The following is a 20,082-nucleotide window of genomic DNA, read 5'->3' as shown; positions in this document are numbered from 1 at the left end:
TAGTGGTGGCGGCCTAAAGTAGTATTATCATACTTGAAGTGATTGATGAAATCTGGTCGAGCAGAGCAGCAATAATAGTAACATAATTGATAATTATAATTATTAATTGTATTATGAAAATCGCCAAAAACAATCCAATTAATAATCATGTACTTTGGAACATTTTAAATTGTAATATTTTTCGTTCCCAAGGCCATTATTGATATCAACGATTTCTACTAGGATAGCCTCGAAATTTAATTTAATTTTTTCGGTGAAATTTAATTTTAGTTTCGTATACAGCGACGATTTAATGTTAAATGTTCGCTTGAAAAAAAAGACAATCCCAGTGGGTGTGCGAATGTGCGCGAGCTTCCTTTTTCCCGAGATTTTAATTGCTGCACGCAAGTCAGTGCTTGAGAGAGAGGGAATGAGCGAAAAACACTTCAGTAAAACAGAGGCCAAAGAACGAGCAAGAAGGGGGTGAGATACGAGCGCATTGTACAAAAAAAAATACTTGTCTATTTTAGTGAAATTTTCATTTCCGCGCCCGTAAATGATACACACGGTCGAGAGCGAAAAGAGTGCGCTCACAAAAAAGGCTCTACACTGCACAAACTGCTGCTGCTGCTGCTCAGAAAACGAGTGTTTCCTCTCTCGCTCTCCCTCGTTCGAGTGTAAACTCAAAGTGCTTCTCTCCCTTAAGCGAGCGAGCGCGTATACCTTCGTCCGAGATCGAGGCGAAAAAAAAGATGCACCCAAGCGTGGCACGAGAACCTAGAGAGTAGAGAGTTGAGTAAAAAAAAGAAAAAAATAAAGGCACAAACAAAAAAGCCACACGCGATCTCGAAGAAAGCTCGCCGAAACGCTGCGCGAGCTTTCAACGCACGCGATAATAACGAAATGATTGCGATCGGGGGCTCGAGTCGGGTGGATGTGCATGAAAAAAAAAGGAAAAATAAATATCGCGAGACAAAGCTTCGACGTGTGTATGTACACTGCTGAGTTTTTGCGCGATATATTAATAATCGTTTTCGCGCGTGAAAGTCACCGAGGGAATTTCAACGATCGTTTTTCTCTCTCTCTCTCTCTCTCTCTCTCTCTCTGCCTCACTGTCAGCGATCGAGCGTAAAGAGGATTGCTCGTCGAGCTTTTAACTTGATTCGTTGTGTTATTCATATACGTTTCTCAAAACGCTTCTTCTTCTTCTTCTGGGGGCTGCCGGTGTATCGCACTTGTGCCGCTCGCTTCAAAAGGTGCACTCTACAGCTCCGACGATGTGTGTGCTCAAAGGGCCACGAGAGTCTGATCGCTTTTTCTCTTAAAATGACGAAGAAACGAAATAAATGAGGGATAAAAAATAAAATTCGTTATACTTTTTTTTTAAGCACCAATAAATATTATTTTTATTTGTTGTTGTCGTTTTTTTTTCTCGAAAATAAAAAATAAAATTATAAATTAAACATTGCTTATAGTGGACTTTCTTTCACTTTTGCGACTATACACATTTGTCGTTGGTTACTTTTTTTGTCTATATTTCAGCTGTTTTCTTACTTCGTAGGAACCTGAACAAATATTAGAAAGATATCGACGAGACGAATGAAGTTATGATTTTTTTTTTTGCTTTTTTTCTCATTTTGTTTACGTTTTCTTATCGAGACTCACATTTATTTTTTTTTTTATTAATTAAATATCGATTCTTACAATTGCAGCCATTGTTGATGATTCCGTCTATACGATACGTTTTTTTTTCTATAATTAATTATTACGTTTAAATAGATATCACTTGGTGTGTTATGTGTATTTATTCATCATTACAATCTTCTAACGCTTATTATAAATAATTGATTCATACCTTTATCTATTCATAATTGGTATTGAGAGTCGTTAGTGGATAGTGGTAATGACAATAAAATCGCTCATCTCTCTTTTTTTCTCACTTATATATCATGCTTGTTTCACGCGCGCGCTTGCGAATCTTGAACGTGTTGCTTTGACGAATATACACAGTAACGAATTATGTAAAAAAAAAAAAAAAATTAGCAGCGAGATTACATGTATTTACAAATCATTACTTGTCTAATATATATACGAATAAATATACATCATACATAAAAACGTAAAATTTACACGAACATCACACTTTGGTACTCGAATTGTGTCTACAAAAAAAAAAAAACACGAAACGACCCAATCGAAGTTTTATATATATCATTATTATATAATTTGTTTTATTTACAAGAAAAAAAAACCTTCATCCATTGTGTATAAACACTTATCTATCTATTTATAATATATACTGTCTGTGTGTGTCTCAGTCTTGGAATTATTACTAAATTTTTTTCAATCCTCTAATCTCTCCTCACCGCGCCTAACACGATTCATCGTCATCATTTTTTTTCTATACATACATACTTATACGCTCTCTAGCATTATTGCGTCGACGTGACGGCCACTTGGCCGGCGTTCGGTGGGGGCGGCGGTGGCGGGGGCGGCTGCGCCGGATGCACCATCAGGCCGTGCACCTGCTGGGCCACGTGGTGCGCCGCCGCCGCAGCCGCCGCCGCGTGATGATGATGATGATGATAGAAGATGGTCTGGGCCGCCGCCGAGGCCGCCGAGTTGGGCCCGCCGTGGCTCAGGCCGCTGCCCACCACCCCCGAGGAGCCGCCGCCGGCGCCGCTGCTCACGCTGATCGGCATCGAGCCGGCCTGGCTGCTCACGACCGCCGAGGCGGAGGACTGGGGGACTACGCCCGGACCACCGGGACCGCCGCCGCCCTGAGGCACCGAGGCCTCGTGATAGAGGATAGGGACGCGCACCAGACGCTGAGCGTGGACTATGCTGTTGGTCTCGATCTCGGCTGCCAGCTGGCGCTTCCACTTGTTGCGGCGATTTTGAAACCAGATTTTTACCTGCGGCCACACGAGGAGACGGATTTTTAGCTTAACGTACTTTTTCAAATTTCATACTCTTAAACTAAATCAATTAAATCGTACTTCAACTTATACAATTATTTTGACTTTGCCACTTGCAGATTTACAGATATGAAGGTGCTCGCCATCTAACGGTGGTAGCTGACTTTGTACATGCTTGAGTTCTCATAAAATTTTTATTACGATTAACGCAAATTAACGTAACAAATTTATCACTGTTAAAACATTCATATACACTGTTACACAATTTATAATAAGATAATATTTATTGTTTGATAAAACTTTAAATTTTTTGTAAAAACAGTCACTAAAATAAAAGTAACACATGGCGTATTTTATTTAAGTTAATTTTACATGAAATCTTCGTTTAAGATTAATGTTTAAACGCCAATTGATTTTTTGCGCTTATGACACAAAATATTTATGAAAACTCAATCATGATTGAAGCTACCTTTTAAAACTAGATGGAGAGAACTTTTATGAGTAAATATGTGCAAGATTTAGAAGATGGATGAGAAGAGTCAACGTATACAATTACTTATACTATTATTTTAACTTTCCCGCTTGAGGATTTATAGACACAGCTAATCGCCATCTGGCGGTGAAGCTGACTTTTATAATGACTGAATTCTCATAAATGTTTCCGTACATTCATATATACTGCCGTACAATATAACAATATACTATAATCGTTTGATGGAACCAACAATTTAATGTATAAAATCATCATTGAAACAAAAAGTAGCCGATGCTAATTTTTAGTAAAGATAATTTTACATGAGATATCTTTAGAAATTTAATGTTTTAACACTGATTCAATTTCACGTTAATTACATGAAAAACTTGTACGAGAATTCAATCATAATTAAAGTCAGCTACAACCGCTAGATGGTGAGTGTACCTGCATCATCAAATCTTCAAGTGGAAAAGTAAAAGTAAGTCAATAAATTAAAAATTCATTATCTAATCACACATTGATTAAGTGTTGATCTTGCTTCTGTACCTGAGTCTCGGTGAGTCTAAGCGAGGTGGCCAGTGCCGCGCGCTCCGACGACGACAGGTAGCGCTTCATGTCGAACGTGCTCTCCAGCTGAAACACCTGCGTCCTCGAGAAGACGGTGCGCGTCTTCTTCTTGCGCTTGATGCCGTTGGCGTCGCTGCCGCCGCCGCCGGACTGTCCGCCCAGGCCGTTGTTGCTGCCGTTGCTCTGGCCGTGGGCCGAGGAGGATCTCTCGTTGCCGTCGGCGTCGCAGCCGTCGGGCCCGTCGTCGCCGTCGCAGCCCATCTCGTCGTGCGAGCCCTCGTCGCCGCTCAGCAGTGGGCTGCGCGAGCGACGCATACCGCCGCCGCCCCGATGATGATCGTCCGGTGTCGTGTCGCCGTCGAGATCCTCTGTAGAAAGGAGAGAAAAGAAAGAAGAAAAAAATTAAATATCTACGATCGTTTGGATGATAAACGTGTATATAGTTTATAAAGCTTTAATGAGAGGGAGAGAGAGACATATAGATACAAGCAGGCAGTTAGCGTGCGACGATGTATCTATTTATCGGCAGTGTGTATACATCGGTGGGGCTTCGCAAAGCTTCGAGCGAGCAGCCGCGACAAGTCGAGCTCTCTCTGTCTCTCTTTACGATCGCCTTAAGGAGCTAGCTATATTTTATACGCGTTATAATTACAAGACAGATTTCGCTCAAACTTTGTAAATAACGTCTCATTTAGAGCCTCGGTAAAAATGCTCGATGTAATGTCCAAAAAAACAATTGATTATGCTACAAACATTCAGCCCATTTTTAACAATCGGACAGTGACAATTTCAAATAATTTAGACCAGCTTTCTACCAGTTTATGTACAATCGTACCCACTTCACTTTCACTGCCACCGTTAGATGGCGAGTGCTTTTATTTGTAAATCTGCAAGCCATAGAGACAAAATAAATTTATATAAGTCAAAGCATTTGAAACAGGCACTTGTAATTTAGTATGTTTCAAGTCTTCATTTGTCTCAAAAATTGGAAACAAAATGAAACGATGGTTAACAAAATTATTGCAATTATGAACTGAGAAATAAACAAAAGAATAAATAAAAATATTTTTACAGATGTTTAAACTCACGCGTTATAGAATACGCTAGGACTGTATCTCATGATATTAAATAGCTATATCGAGTATTTCATTACTTGTAAGTATAGTCTATTTATAGCATTGAATACATACTTTTTAACTCGAGTCGCGCTGCTCTTCGTCATTGGCGATTATATGAATTTTCTCAAACATCGAGAGCAGTTAAAAAGTCAATCGCGGTATGACATATCGTATATTCATTACACACACGTGAGACTTGAGTATAGGGGCAAGAGCAAGAGTTTTACCTCTTTCTCGACTATATACGTACTCCGACGCTTGCGGGGCTTCTTCGCGTTCACCCGCAACAGCAGCGTCGGCGGTATAGTCGTAATATAACGCGGCAGTACCCGATGGCACATCGAACCAAAGTCTTAATCTACACAACTTTGCTTTCGTTGGATTGTTCCGTTGTATTTTTTTTTCGTTCATTCGTTTTATACCGTCGAATAACATCGTCTTTAATGAGGCGATAAATCCGCGCGCGATTCTCACCGCTGGTGGCTATCGTGGAGTGTGAGAGGGTAATTTCTTTTGTCTCTCGATCGACGCGCGCGAGAAAACGTGTTTCATTATGTAAAAGTTGGAGTATTTAAACGCGTCGTTGTAGAGAAAAGGAGGGGGGCACTTATGCTGAAATAAATGCTTGCTTCGCTTTGCTTCGTTCTTCTTTCTTTTTTTAAGTAGCTTCTAACAAGTATTTTCTCAAGTTTAAGAAAGCTCGGCTCGGGGCTCAATTGACGCAAATTATTTCCCTCTTTATAATTAATTTTTTTTTTTCTTTAAATTCAAAAACTTTATTTCATACCATAACAGTCGATCACGCAATCAATCATAACACTCTTATAATATACGGTTGCGCCGATATCGCACAGAAAAAAAAAACAATAAACAACGTAACAGAATCAAAAGAGAAAACCTTTTTCGCGTTTTTTTCCCCCTCTCGAATCGATCTGTTTTTCATCGCGATCGTTGTTGCTCGCGAGCAGCAGCATCAGCAGCAAATATAATAAATGACGATGAACAGAGAGATATACAGAGAGAGGGCGAACAAATACTATAAAAAACTTTTTGCTCTCGAGTTTTCACCCCTACCCCGTTAAAATCCATCGTTGCGCCGCGCGCGTACAGCGAGTTTAATCACCGGCATGAAAATAAATTTGTTTCGTCTGCGCGCTCGAGGTACAAAAAGCTGCTGTGCAACGACGAGCGGCAATAAAACATTTGTCAGCGATGCTACGTACGCGAGCTGCGGTGTACACCGACACACATGCATGCACGTATATGTAGGGGCTCGACGCGCGAGTCAGATTTCAAGTGCTTTTGCGAATTCGATGATTTTTCCGCAGCCGCACTGCTGCACACACCCACACACATGGATGTAAAAAAAAAAAGGGATTACTGCCTCAGCCCAAACGATTGGATGGATACGTTTATTTGGCAGTTCGGACGATCGACAGTCGGATGTTTTTGTATATTTTTCTTCTCACTCACTCTCGACCTCTGTGTGTGGTGTATACGCTGCATGATTCGTCAATTTTCCAAACACGAGCGTCGAGGATTTTCATCTCTCGTTTGTTGTATTTTTTGTTTTGTTTCGTATCGAATGCTTTCGCGTGCTGGCAGCACACATGGGTGAGGGGGCTGGGGTTTTTTTATTCGAACGCGGGCATTTATTTGTTTATGAAGTTATGGATACGAATAAAAAAGGGGGAATGATTCTCTCGACAACATCGATTGACTTTTTGAAAATATTTTTTGATTATTACTGTAAACGAGTTAAAAGGATTGCCGTGTTTTGTCTCTCTCCCCTCGAATCAATTGTTCAGAGTAGAAAAATATAAAAAAAAAAGCACATATCAATCTTTTTTTTCTCCTTACCTCTCTGCGGAAACGACCCCGACGTCGGGCTTATCCGATGACTGAACGACGAGGCGGCGTCGGAACCGGCGCCACCACCACCTCCGCCGGTACCGGCACCTACCCCGCCGCTGCCACCGGTGACTCCGAGACCAGGTCCCGCGCTACCGGGTGGCGCCGCTCCGTGACCCTCCAGTCCGGGCGGCCGACTCCAGGGGAAGGGCCACGAGGCCGCCGCCGCCGCAGCTGCTGCCGCTGCCGCGCTCCCGGGCAGCACCGCCCTCATGCCCTCGCCGGCACCACCGTCGTCGGCTCCGACGACTCCGACCGAGCCCGAGCCCGACGAAGCCGCGGCTGCCGCCGCGGCCGCAGCCGCCAGCCTCGAGTGATGGTGCTGCTGTTGCTGCTGGTGCAGGTGCTGCAGGGTCGACGGGAAGAAGACGCTCCCGACGCCGATGCCCACCGGGTAGCGGCTGGCTATCAGCGACGACATCAGGCCCAGTCTGAGACGATACAAAAGAGAGAAAAAATATAAAAATTATAGCGATTTAGTTGTTTAGCTGCTTATTGGTGTTACGATATATACATAGGCTCGTACATGCGGGGTAAATAGGATGAGAATCGATTAATCGACTTGGGCTTATATAAATACATTGTAAGCAGTGTCGCAAGTGTATGTGTGTGTGTGTGTAGTATTCAACGTTATATGTATACGCGCGCTACCTCGAGAGCTGTAATCGGAGAATTGGAGCTTGATTTAGTATTAAACACCGATCGATTGTCGCTCCGCTTTGCTCTCTCTCTCTGCTCTATTCCGCGAATATACGTGTCGTAGTGTTTTATGTATACGTGTGTGTAAGTCGCCGTGTATTACTATGAGTTCTATCGTCCGCAATGAAGAACTTGGGTCGAGGCGCTTATATATGTATAGCGTATAGTGTACAAACTGCTCGAGCAATTGAAGGTGACGATTGGCACTATTGGCAAAGACCACTGCTGTACTACCTTAACGTGTATGTACAGCGTGTATCGCATTGTGCGTGCCATATATACTTAGGGACAGTGACCGTAGTACTACTGCTACAAGTAAGCGTGTACTTGACTATCTTTTTTTTTACTTTTTATTTTTTTCCACCCCCCTGAAAGAGGAAGAGGCTTCGCGAAGCCATATCGTCTCGTATAGCATAGATGTAGGTGTATAGACGCTCTCCTGCAGCGGTAGCAGCAAAAAAAAAGGTAGAAAACGCTCTACACATCGCGAACACGACGCACGCGACGTTTATTACATATATTTACCTCTATTCTCATTTAATCGAGTTAATTGTCGCACGCGCGATTTTCGGATCTCGACTCGTCGTATGATATATCTAGTTCGTGTTTACATAAAGCTTGTCCAAATATTTATTCTGTAGGCACGTGCGATACGTGTCGAATGTGGGCGAACGACGATCGGGCGCGCGAAGGAATCAAAAAATCAACTCGAGTGCGCTTGGCTACTTATACAAATAATACATATATACACGCGCGCGTCTACGAACGGGGGTGCTAATATGTGAAGAGAGCTCAGAAACGCATATTGAGAGTCGAGGACTTGTATGCGTGTACGTGTGCGTATACACTCAATACTATTTACGGGCAGTCATCCGAGCTCTCCTCGAAACATAAAAGGGTCGCGTGCACACGCACCCTGCGAACTTCTCTCTTCTATCTTATCCGTCGACGAGATCTCTCTCTCTCTCTCTCTCTCTCTCTCTCTCTCTCTCTCTCTCTCTCTCTTTGACCTGTGTATGTGTGTGTGCGAAGAAATAGCGAAAAAAAGGAGAAGAAACTCAACCCTCTGTGTCTAGGTACACACTATTTGTATGTATGGAAGCCAAACGATCGCGAGAAAGATCCTTGCTTAAAAAAAAAGAAAGAAAGAAGAGCCACTGCTACTTGGCCGGGCGAAATAAGAAATATCTCGTAAAAGGAAGAAGCGCAAAAAAAAGGCGAACGCGCGCGAGCCGAGAGAGGGCTTAGGCGCGCAACGAAGAACACTTAAGGGGAAAAACAGATCGGTATGGATGATGTACACCTTGATACGTAATGTGCGCGATGTACGTATAGAAAAGAGCTGCGCTGGCATCAACAGATGCTTACAGTGTATAGAAAGAGAGAGAGCGAAATCTGACAACTGTTGTGTGGTATATAAACACACACTTATAGACACAGCAGCAGTAGTAGTAAGTAAGTAAGTAAGCAAAGAGAGAGAGAAAGGTACAATAATGCAGGTAGCAAAATAGACAAACGGCTTATAGGTTTGTTGCGTGTGTACTTAATGTCTGCGCAGTATAGCTAGGTATATATGTAGGCGCGATGATATATGTAAGTGAGGTGAATGTGTGTACAGTGTAAATTTGTTTGTATAGAGTGTAAGTAGAGACGAAACGGAGCGAGGCGATATAATTTACTTGTTTTCTCCGAGTGTCGGCTATGTATCGGTGTCTCAATTTTGTCGTTGTATTAATTTAATTATCGTTCTGTGTCGAATAGATACGAAAATTGATAGAATTTAAAAACTATATCAATAATTGAATTTGTGATCGATTGGTGTGTTTAGTATTAGTAATTTAAAATCAGATATTAAAATTAAAGGGCAACCGTATATTCCATTTTCAATGCAATATTCAACAAAAAGAATTCAATTCTATACTTGGCTTTCAACATTTTAATTGAAATTTACAATATTAAGATGAATAATACCGATTCATCATTCATGTCAATCGCTCACGAAAATTCAATCATAATCAACTTTAGCCTCCGCCGCTAGGTGGCGAGTAACCGATATCTGTAAATCCGCAAGTGGGAAAGACGAAATAATCGTATAAGTGCGGTAAGAACGGTCGTCGAAATAAAAGTTTACACCATTTCTTTTCTACATTTTCGCGAGCTCTCGCGTACGCACACACGCATGTATATTACGCGCACTATATAATAATATCATACCGCCACGCGCAATCTGCTCGTCGATACGCAGTTTACAAGGGTCGTTGTTGCGCCGCAGCGTCGTATTATATATACACGGCATACGATGAGCATTCGTTAACGAACACGGCACACACACACATATATACAACATCCGCGAGCGGCGCAACTCGATACCTTTTGTTAGGCACACACACACACACATAGGCAGGCACGAACACCATGCATCGTTATAACATCGATACGCGCGCGCGCGAGCAAAAGTGGCCGATTGCGCGCCCGCCGCGTGTATATGTATAATTGAAGCCTTAGGGTTTAATGCATATAAAAGCTCTCTCTGCTCAATGGGGTAGACGACGAGAGTTATGCCAGTTTTTGACGACGACGCGGTGGTAGTGGTAGTAGTAGTAGTTTTGCGCCGCCGGGGATGAAAAGAAAGAGAAAAGTTTTTGCCGTATACATCAGGCAGCGCCATGGTTATATATCTAGTAGCTACGTATTAAGAGATGTGTCGGCGCAGCAGTGAAGTGGAAAATTGACTGAGAGAGAGAAATTCTCCGGATTCTCTCTCTCGTCCGCACTCGTCAGAGGCGATTATTGTTGTTATTACGATTCTTATATAACTACTACTAATTCGCCTCTATGTATATACAAAACAGAGTTATTACGGATCTCAACTTTTTGATAACTCGACGCCGATCTGGCCCGTTCATCGTAAGACGAATTTGAGCGATGTATTTATCATTATTATTATTATTCGTTATTATCAGCCCCGCGCTCGAACGGGGGCGATGGAAAGAGAGGAGGTAAAAGATCGCCGTCCGCATCGCAAATTGGCTTATTCGCGTCCGCTATTTATCGACTTTGTTAAATTCGCGCTGATTGGCTTCGGCGCTGAGCTATATATACCTTAACTACACACACACATGCAGCTCGCTTAATATACATATATATCTATCAGTTCGTACGTATACACCGCGCTTGGCGCCGAGAGCTCGGAACATCGGGGATTACAAAAGCTCTCGTTCTCGTGTATACTACAAGCTATAGCTATATAGTTCTCGAGGTCGACCACGCTATTACACACACACACACATTTTACTCGACTCTTATCACTGCTCTTCTTCTTTCTCGTTTTCTTTTTTTGGGGCTCTCTCGCGGTAAAAACATTAACGAAATTTTTCATCCCGCGCGCAGTCTTTGCATAATGGGATGCGTTGTACGCGATTTTAAATCGCTAGAGAAGAGAGAGAGAGATGCGAGAGTTTCGAGCTTTCCTCCTTTTGGCGCGCGCGCGGCAGCTCGCGAGCTTAATTAACGCACTCGCGAGAGAATCATTCATCGTCCCGTATAAACACACACAGACATACAAACACCCATCCTCGGGATACATAACTCTCTGTAATTAACGAACGACCCGCTGAGCTTTTGCCGTATGTATAAAAGTAAGAGCTTCGAATTACGAGATAGCGGGGCTTGATGCATGCGCCGCGCGTGTATCAAGTCGATATTATTATTGTTTTTCGCCTCTTCTTTATATGTATCTCTCGTACGCGCACGATGCGCGAAAAATAAGCTTTTGTCCGGGCGACGCGTGGTTAATTATGTGCCCCTCCCCCCCCCCACCTCCCTCCTCCGTAATAATATGTCCTGTGCCTTTATACGCGCAACAGCAGCAACCGCGCAGCACGTGATATAATGATATTTTCTCGCTGTTTATTTCTTTATGAAAATACGTGTACTCCGACTGATGTCGCGAATTGTGCGCCGACTGCGAATAATATGAATTTTCTTTTCTTTCCTTTTGTTTTTTTTTTTCGTCTCGCAACGTAACGAGGGAGGGCTAGGCGAGCGCGAAAAATTCGCGCGCACGTTTCTGTAGATATATATTTTTATTAATACCACCACCGCACCGCCTCGTTTATTTATCATTTTTCTTTATTATAATTATGCTTTGTCGGGACGCTGGGGTTAACATCGCGAGCATAATCATTAATACACGATGTAGCCGTGTAAATATAATTATCATACCATTTTTTGTGCACTCTTTTTCGCGCGCGTCGCCGTCGTCTTGTTGCTTCATCCCTCATTTCTTTTCTTTGCTTTACTTTCAAAAGCACCCGCCGCGTGCGAAATGTTTTAATGGAGATGCGTCATAAAACATATGTACAGATTCCAAGAAGAAAAATCCAAATGTGATAAAAGTAGTAGCGACATTATTGTAGGCATATGACGGAATTTTAACAAGTACGTTCGAGAGGAAAGATGAAAATCACTATAAGATGATGACGATCGCGTCCCTTTTTTTTCTCGAGGTATTAATATCCACGACACGATCTGCATCGCTCGAAGGAAGTGCCACGCATTATACATTTTGGCAAATACTTTGGAGAGTTAGAGAGAGAGAGAGCTCGAGAAGAGAATGTATATAAGAAAAGACGATGATCCGCGCGCGACGGACGCTTAGCACAATGGAGCGACATAAGTACGTGTCTGCGGCGCATTATACGAGCAAACGCACATTGTCCATGGCTCCATAATGAAGGACAGATACTTGTCTCTACGTAACGGCTCTCGTCATCTCTACAGCCCATCCACATTGTGTTTTCTCCGTTGTGTGTATTTTTCGCACCGCAACAGGGTAGCAGTAAGTTCATCGATGTCTACATCGTATATACGGTAGCTCGCTCGGCAGTCGATGATCGCTTAATATTTTTCACGCCTCTGCGAGCACGATCAATCGAAACGGTATATATGTATAGCATAGACACGGTAGTACAGTGGCGGCGACGCCGATCGATCGACTATATATACACAGAGTACGTAACAAGAGCAATCCAGCCGAGCAGCGCACGAACACCGATTGTTCTTGATTTATAATGCATTAAGAGATTAGCCAGATTATGCCGTACATACGCGATGTGCTGCTTGGCGCGCGTGACTACTACTTCGTCGTGTGGGTAAATGCTTTTCCGAGTACACGCGTAGTTTAGAGGAGGAAAAAAATTTATGTAAAATTCGAGGCGTAGAAAAAATAAAGATCGCGCAATAATGAATAACCATAGGGCTGCATGTTGGATGTCTAAGGGTGCAGTATATACAGCGCAGGCGGTGTACTTATCTCTTCACGGTACCTTCGTGAATGATGTATAATAATAGGAAGAGCAGTTGCCTTCTCTGCGCTGATGCGCCTTTGCTGCTGCGGCTGGGGGGTAGTTTTCGTCTTACGAGACAAACGCGTAGATATTATATTCACGCGCGAATACATAATGTATAATAATATCTATATCTATGCGCGTAGTACGCTATATATTCTCGCGAGACGTCGTCGAAGAGTCCGATCTATTATGCACGCGTAGCTGCCTCGTCTAATTGATTCACTTCTCTCTTTATCCGCTAGCTGTATCTCCTTCGATCGCTCGCTCGAGCGGAGCGGCATCGCGCGAGATTTGCAGGCCCAACGTCTTGTATTTATTAGGCTTCGGGTGGAAATCGAACAAACATTTTCACCGGTTAAGATACCCAGATATGTGTATTATTAATATATATAACCACGCTCTGACTTATACGAATATATTCACTTTACCGCTTGCAGATTTACAGATAATGGGTACGCGCCACCTAGTGGTTTCTACAGGTAACTAAAAGAAAGCCAGCGATCGAAAAACAGATCAAATTTTTGAGAATCGTTATCTTAAGGTTATTTGAAATGCGTTTAAAGTTTCTAACGTGACAATCGTCGGGAACGAGTCAACTTTTTGTTAACGAGAACATTATTGATGTCAAGCATTTCCATCGAGGATTTCTTTTGGGTATATAAATAGCATCGTTGTTTTTATCGAAGAATATTATTTTTGAGCTGCGAAGTAATCCATACAACGATTTTTCTTTTCTTTTTAATCGATATTTTATATACACAATGCACGAGCGCAGTGTCACTTTTCGCGTAGCGAAGCTACGGCAAAAAAACTTTCAAGACAACGATCCATTTCGAGTGTTTTCAGTTTCAGAATATGTCCGAGAGTAATAGACAGTATATCTACTCGAGTCGAGTCGCAGTGCAGTATTTTTTAAATAAATAAATAAAAAATATCCGATAGCTGAATAAAAACAACATACATACGAACGACGATCTCTTCCTTTTTCTCCTTCTAACCCCCTTTCCCTCTAGCGTCGAAGAGAGACATCGGATCGTAATCTCAATTATCGCCGAAATTTTCTGACCTAATGACGATCGGCTATACAATACCATACGTCACGCGGGGGGGTACACGTTCGCACGCAATTATATCTTATATAACATAATCAACAGTAGTAAGAGAAAACAGTTAGTCGAGTACTTGTCGCGCGTAATTATTGTAGGGCGCGCCGCACGTACGCCCCCCACCGAATAATCACATCGCACGCGATATATTCCGATAAAATCTTCCCGCACACACATAGTTAAATAAAACAGGGTACTTCATGTGCACTGTATACTATTTCCGTAAAATCCCTTTTTTTAATTTAAACTCTCCGCGCTAATGGACGCCAGTTATCGCAGAGGCGCGCGCGTGCAAAAAAAAAGCAGCAGCAGCAACGGCAGCAGTAGAAGAAGATTCAACGACGCGTGTATCATACTCGACTATACAACGCACACGTCAAATTGCAATCATTTTAAAATCAAAGCTTAGCGCACACACACCCTTGAATCTTCAATCCTTTTTGCAGACGCGACTCCGAAAGAGAGAGAGAACTGCAATCTCTGTCTGTCTCTCTACTATGACTACGTGTATCGGCGTATATCTATCTCGCGCTATTACACAGAGCCGGACACAAGGGGGGGATGACTCTGCCGGTGCAGTGCACCCACACCAGTATTATAGTAAGAGCTCGAAGGCGGCGAGCGAAGCTTTAGCGCCCCCACGAGGAAGCAGAAGTAGAAGAAGAAGAGAGAGAGCCATGTTATTAAATGAGACAGCCTAATAGAGCCATTACCCAGACCTGCTACTGGTCCAGCGCTCTATAATGCGATCTTTTAGGGTGAGCCTCGGCTGCGCAATCCCAACCACCAGCACCACCACCCACGCACTGGGATTTTATTAGCTCTCATCTCTCTCTCTCTCTCTCTCTTTATTCGTATAGTATATAGCGATAGCATGTGTCGAGTGTGCCCCTGCGTCGAAAGAAAAGCAGTGGCAGTGGTTTGATGTTAAAAGCCAATGGGCCGGCGCGCGGAGTGGACACACACACACACACACACACACACACACACACACACACACACGTTATAATCTCGGTGCAGTGGCGGGTTTTCTCTAATTATATTACTCTCTCTTTCACTCTCGGCACGAGTACATATTGCATTATAGGGACATTAACGATCGCAAAAACGCGTATACTATATAGACAAATTCGAGGGACAAATTAATCCGTGATATGTGTGTCTCCGTGTGTGCGTGTGTGTGTAAGATTATACCGTATAGGCTAATCACGTCGTCCGATTACTCAAACAAAACGACGTCTGCGACTACGACGACAATGAAAGAGAATGAGCTGCAAAAATCGAGCGCGCGACATTCGATCTAATAGGGAGAAGCTCCTGAAGTTTTTTTCTTCTTCTTTTTTTTTTCGCCAATTCAATTTTCGTTATATATACGTGTGTGTGTGTAGAGTATTATGTGGAACACTTCTTTTTTTCTTTTTTTTAATTCATATATAGTGATACGTGGGTTAAATGAGAGTTAAGGCGGCGATCCACCGATGGAATTGTGTGTGTGTGCACGCGGGATTAGTTCGTTCGAGTGCATCGCGCACGTTTGCTGCGCGGATTTACGACATACAATGTTGCTGGGTCGTTGTTTTTATTTATACAATGTATGTATATTCGCGGTGGCGATCGACTCGGATCGAAATCGTCGCGACGATTTGTCTACATACGGAAAATAAAGAAATAAAACTAGTCTAGCACTACGAGAGGGAGAGAATAAAATCTCCTTATACAACGTCATAAGTGAGCTGCGCAAGGAAGCCATTGTTTGCATTTGCCAGCCACGAGCTGAGAGGCAGATAGGAATCAAAATAGACTCGCGCACGAGCGCGTGCACGGGGGGTGGTTACACGCGTATTATAATAGACTGCGCCTCGATCCGCAGAGCAAAATGCGCGCACTATACCGTCGCGTGGCTCACTCTCCGTATAATTTCCGTATTAACATTGATAAAAATCTGTTCGCGAACCTCCTTTGCAACTGTTGCACTGCCTATATAAAATTCTATAAGGCACACGAATGACACACGCGCGTGCGATATCATCATTGTATCATTATTATTATTATTATTATTATAAACGCGTGTCATAGCCGAGCTATTAATCAACGATCCATTTGATTCTACTCAACGTTGATTAAAATTAAATGAGTGTGTGCGCCAACCCCTTTTTTTTGTACGGAAATGTACATCTACGCGATCGTAATTGCTCTTGTGCGTGCACACGCCTCAAAGATTCAATAACTTCATTGTACACGAGCTATATAATCGACGGATATATGCGCGTACGAATGATAAATAATAATAATAAATTCATATAAAAGCCCTAGGAGGAAAAAAGGATAGAGAAGAAGTAGCCCGAGCGAAATTGCCGCATCGCTTTCACGCGCGCGTATACAGAAAATATAGGCAGCGAGTATAGTGCGGCTCTTTTCAAACGTTTTCCTCCCGCGCGCTCGCGCGATCTGTCAAAAGCGCACCACGCCGCGCACTATAGTATAACGCATACACAGAGCAGCAGCAGCTATGTATACATAAGTTTCACAAAGTCGCGAAAATGGACATGGAAGAGCTGCTACCGCTGCTGATGCTGGCGCGCATCGACAAAAGCTCGCCCCCGATCAATACCTCCCAACCCTGTGTGTGTGTGTATGTATGTATAACTACACGCGCCTTCTGCGGAGATTAGTACTACTTTCACCTCCGCCGCTACTGCCTTTTTATTCATGGAAAATTGAACTCGAAGCTCGAGAGAGAGAGAGAGAGAGCCTCAAAAGAACCTCAGTGTATACGTGTGTACGTGTGTATGATCTACCTCTCTTTAGAGGGTTATTAATACGGAGGATGATGAGTTCTGTGCTGCGAGAGCTACAAAAAACATCGATGCGCATCGAGGCACACCAACCGACCGACGACGACGACGACAAGCGGGTAAAGCTCGACTCTTTCTCTCCCTTCTCCCTTTTCTTTCTTTTTTTTTTTTTTTTTTTTTTTTTTTTTATTTATTTTTTCTAATTTTTTTTTCAACTCCACGCGATTGGAAATTGATTTCGGACGGAGCTTTAATTATTTCCCGCTCGTCGTCGATGAAGAGAGAATATCCGTTACCCGCAAAAGGGATTCTCTCTTGTATGAATAAAATCTTTTCGCTTTCTTCCCTTTTTTTTCTCTATGTCTATATCAAGGCAATGAAAGCAGCCCAATTAGCGTTTACATGCATACGCGCGCGCGATTTTTAGCATGCGGACGATATCGAATAGCGGCGGGAATCGAATCTATGCGCATCGAGCGCGTATTATGTATTATCCGCATTTATCGGGGAAGGGGTGCTGGTGGTGGATTATAAATACGTGTACGCGTACACACAACGAGCGTAAATTTGATAATTCATCGGGAGCAAATAATCAGCATCCCTTTATTAGGTAGGATATTATATTGCATCGAAAGTTGCATTAAATATGTTATTATACATTTATGCATATTATTGACTCTCGCTCTCTGTCGATTGAAACGTTATATCGCGCGCGTAATTATCGGGATCGAGATATCATCGTCATTTTATATACCTCGAGAGCATGAGATCCGCCGAGGCTTGATGGCCCATGAGTCCGGCGGCGGCCGCCGCTGCCGCTGCCGTTGCGGCCTCGGTAGCCGTGAAAGCTCCACCGCCACCGGGGCCGTTGTTCTCTCTGCTGCCATTATTGCTATTCGCGCTGCTGGTCTGAACCAGACCGTCGGCCGTCCTGGCCAGTCTGAGGGCCGTCGGCGACAGTATCCTCGTGGGGCTGCCGCCGTCGTTACGCAGCCGATGATGATTGTGATGGCTGTTGTGCTGACTACTGTGATGATGATGATGACTGTTGTTGCTGTTGCGATGATGACTGTTGTTGTTGTGATGATGATGATGATGATGCAGATGATGATGATGGGGCTGATGGCCGTTGGGCAGATTGAGGAGGGGCGGCGAGGCGCGACCGCCACCGGCGCCCGTCGAGCCCGAGTCCGACGGCGGCGACTCGGTGCGGCCCAGTATGCTCGATATGCTGAACGACGTGTACTGGGGATTGCAGGCGGGCCTCAGCGCCGCCTTGGCCGTCATCATCAGGCCGTCGAAGCTGTACGGGTGGGTAGTCGTCTGCTGCGTGCTCAACGGCAGCTCTCGAGGCTGCGGCGGCGGACTCAACGGCGGCGGGGGCGACGACTTGCCCCGGTCTCGGCCGGAGCTGCCGTTGTTGTTGTTGTTCGTCGACGCCGCCTTGTCGCCGGCCGCGTGCGTATCCTGATGATGGTGCTGATGCAGGACCAACATACCGCTGTTGTTGTTGCTGTTGGGTAGTGGTTCGCTGCTGCTGGTCGGTGTCCTGGGACTCCGGCTGCGCGAATTTTCCAGCTCGAGATCCTCCGGTTCCGACACGACGGACACCTCGATCTCCGTTTCGCCGGACATCCGGACACTGATGCGGCGGGCCGAGCCGAGTAGGGTTTGCTTGGTGTTTTTATTATTATCTATATAATTTTATCCTCACAATGGCGAAGCAAAGGAAAGTCGATGATCGTGGATGAGCGAGAGATACGATTTCGATGAAGACGAAAGATCAATTTCTGTGTTTACTTTTCAGCTCCTTATCAATTGCACTCGCGCACGCACTTCTTCCTTTTCGATCTCCTGCTTATCGGCGCATCGAAGCATTGCCGTCGATGACACTTGTCAGTTGTTTTTGTTGTTGATTCTGGAACACGCAGTGCTGCTGCTCGAGCGTAGCACTTACAATTTGCCACCGTCGGGCTACGATGAGCGGCGTGTCTAACAACATCGATGATGGTTTCGCGCTCATTATCGCTGTTTTATCGGTGATTTTTTACAACGACTTTGAGTGGCGTGTGAATGGACGTAAAAAATAATACAACAACACTGCATTAGAAGATCCATTTGCGTCCACGGCACATGTTTTTTTTCACGAGCACTCGATCATAATTTTGTTCAAAAATTTGAAATGAAAAAAAAAGAATGAGACCCGACACTCTTTATCGAAGGCAATGGTTGAGCAGAGCAGCGGTAAGCAGTCGTAAATAAACTAATAAAAACAAGAACAACAAACGATTGCACACTGAATTTGTATATCGATGCACATTCCGCACTATACTTTTAACAATAACAATAACAACGAAAAAAAAAACACTCAGACGCTAGAGATAGTGATATCCTCGTTCTTTTCTCCTCCGACTTTGCCTCTAGTTAATTCGTTAAATATTTTTTTATCGCGTCGATTCAAGCGGCAGCAGTAGAAGCACACAACACGCCACGCGCGACTAGTGGAACAGTAGCAGCACGCGCAGCCCAACAGACAGCAGTAGTGCAGGCTTCGCGAAGGGCCAAGTGACTGCTGCTGCTGGTTTCTCGCACTCGCTCGCTTTTCGCGAATAGTCGCCGTCGTCGTCGGCGGTAGTAGTAGTCGTATGTAGCGCCAGTAAAAGTCTCTCTCTGCGCGTTATGCTATGAAAGCGAGAGAGAAAGACACACACGAATACATACATGCGGCGGTGGATGGATCCAGTATTAGTGGTAGTAGTGTTGTAGGCAGCGAGCAACGCGTCTGCGCAAAACCGAGACAGAGAGAGAGCAGCAGCAGCAGCAGCAGCAGCAATTCAGCAAGGGGTGCTTCTCTGCTGGCTCGCTGCTATAAGTTATAAGGCAATGTGCGGAGCAGACACACGGACACACAGCTTCGATACGAATACACGACGTTCGTCGCTCGGGCGGGGGGTAGGAATGGAGCCGCGCCGAGGGTAGGCGTGGCCCCGCGTACCGTATGCACTGCGAGACGCGCCCATTGGCGCCCGGCGAAAATCGATGGGGCGAGCTCACCCCTTACACTCGGCCAATAAACCGCAGCAGCAGAGAGAGGCCAGGGGCTATACATGCACACTACAAAGTACTACTCCGTGTGTACTTGCACACACCCGAGGGGGTAGTA

General features: G+C 44.1%; 1 protein-coding gene across 1 annotated transcript; it reads right to left on the bottom strand.

Annotated features, from left to right (window-relative positions):
- Positions 1-1,400: 1,400 nt before the first annotated feature.
- On the bottom strand, positions 1,401-19,298 carry LOC106649103 (homeobox protein B-H1). Its single transcript, XM_023458171.1, has 6 exons — positions 17,674-19,298; positions 7,065-7,399; positions 6,918-6,998; positions 3,919-4,307; positions 2,547-2,894; positions 1,401-2,474 (listed from the first exon to the last, which is right to left on the bottom strand). The coding sequence occupies exons 1-6, from the start codon at positions 18,552-18,554 to the stop codon at positions 2,412-2,414; spliced, it is 2,097 nt and encodes a 698-aa protein (XP_023313939.1). The 5' UTR covers positions 18,555-19,298; the 3' UTR covers positions 1,401-2,411.
- Positions 19,299-20,082: the final 784 nt, after the last annotated feature.

The sequence above is a fragment of the Trichogramma pretiosum genome, unplaced genomic scaffold (assembly GCF_000599845.2).
Source record: "Trichogramma pretiosum strain Unisexual culture from Peru unplaced genomic scaffold, Tpre_2.0 scaffold17, whole genome shotgun sequence".
Classification (NCBI taxonomy): domain Eukaryota; kingdom Metazoa; phylum Arthropoda; class Insecta; order Hymenoptera; family Trichogrammatidae; genus Trichogramma; species Trichogramma pretiosum.
This window is presented reverse-complemented; position numbering and strand designations above follow the sequence as displayed.

Coding starts and splice junctions, on each gene's coding strand:
- LOC106649103 (XM_023458171.1), bottom strand. CDS start 18,554: ATGTCCGGCGAAACGGAGATCGAGGTGTCCGTCGTGTCGGAACCGGAG. Junction 6,999..7,064: donor TCACGGAGCGGCGCCACCCG/GTAGCGCGGGAC, acceptor GTACCGGCGGAG/GTGGTGGTGGCGCCGGTTCC. Junction 2,475..2,546: donor ATCATCATCATCATCATCAC/GCGGCGGCGGCT, acceptor CATCCGGCGCAG/CCGCCCCCGCCACCGCCGCC.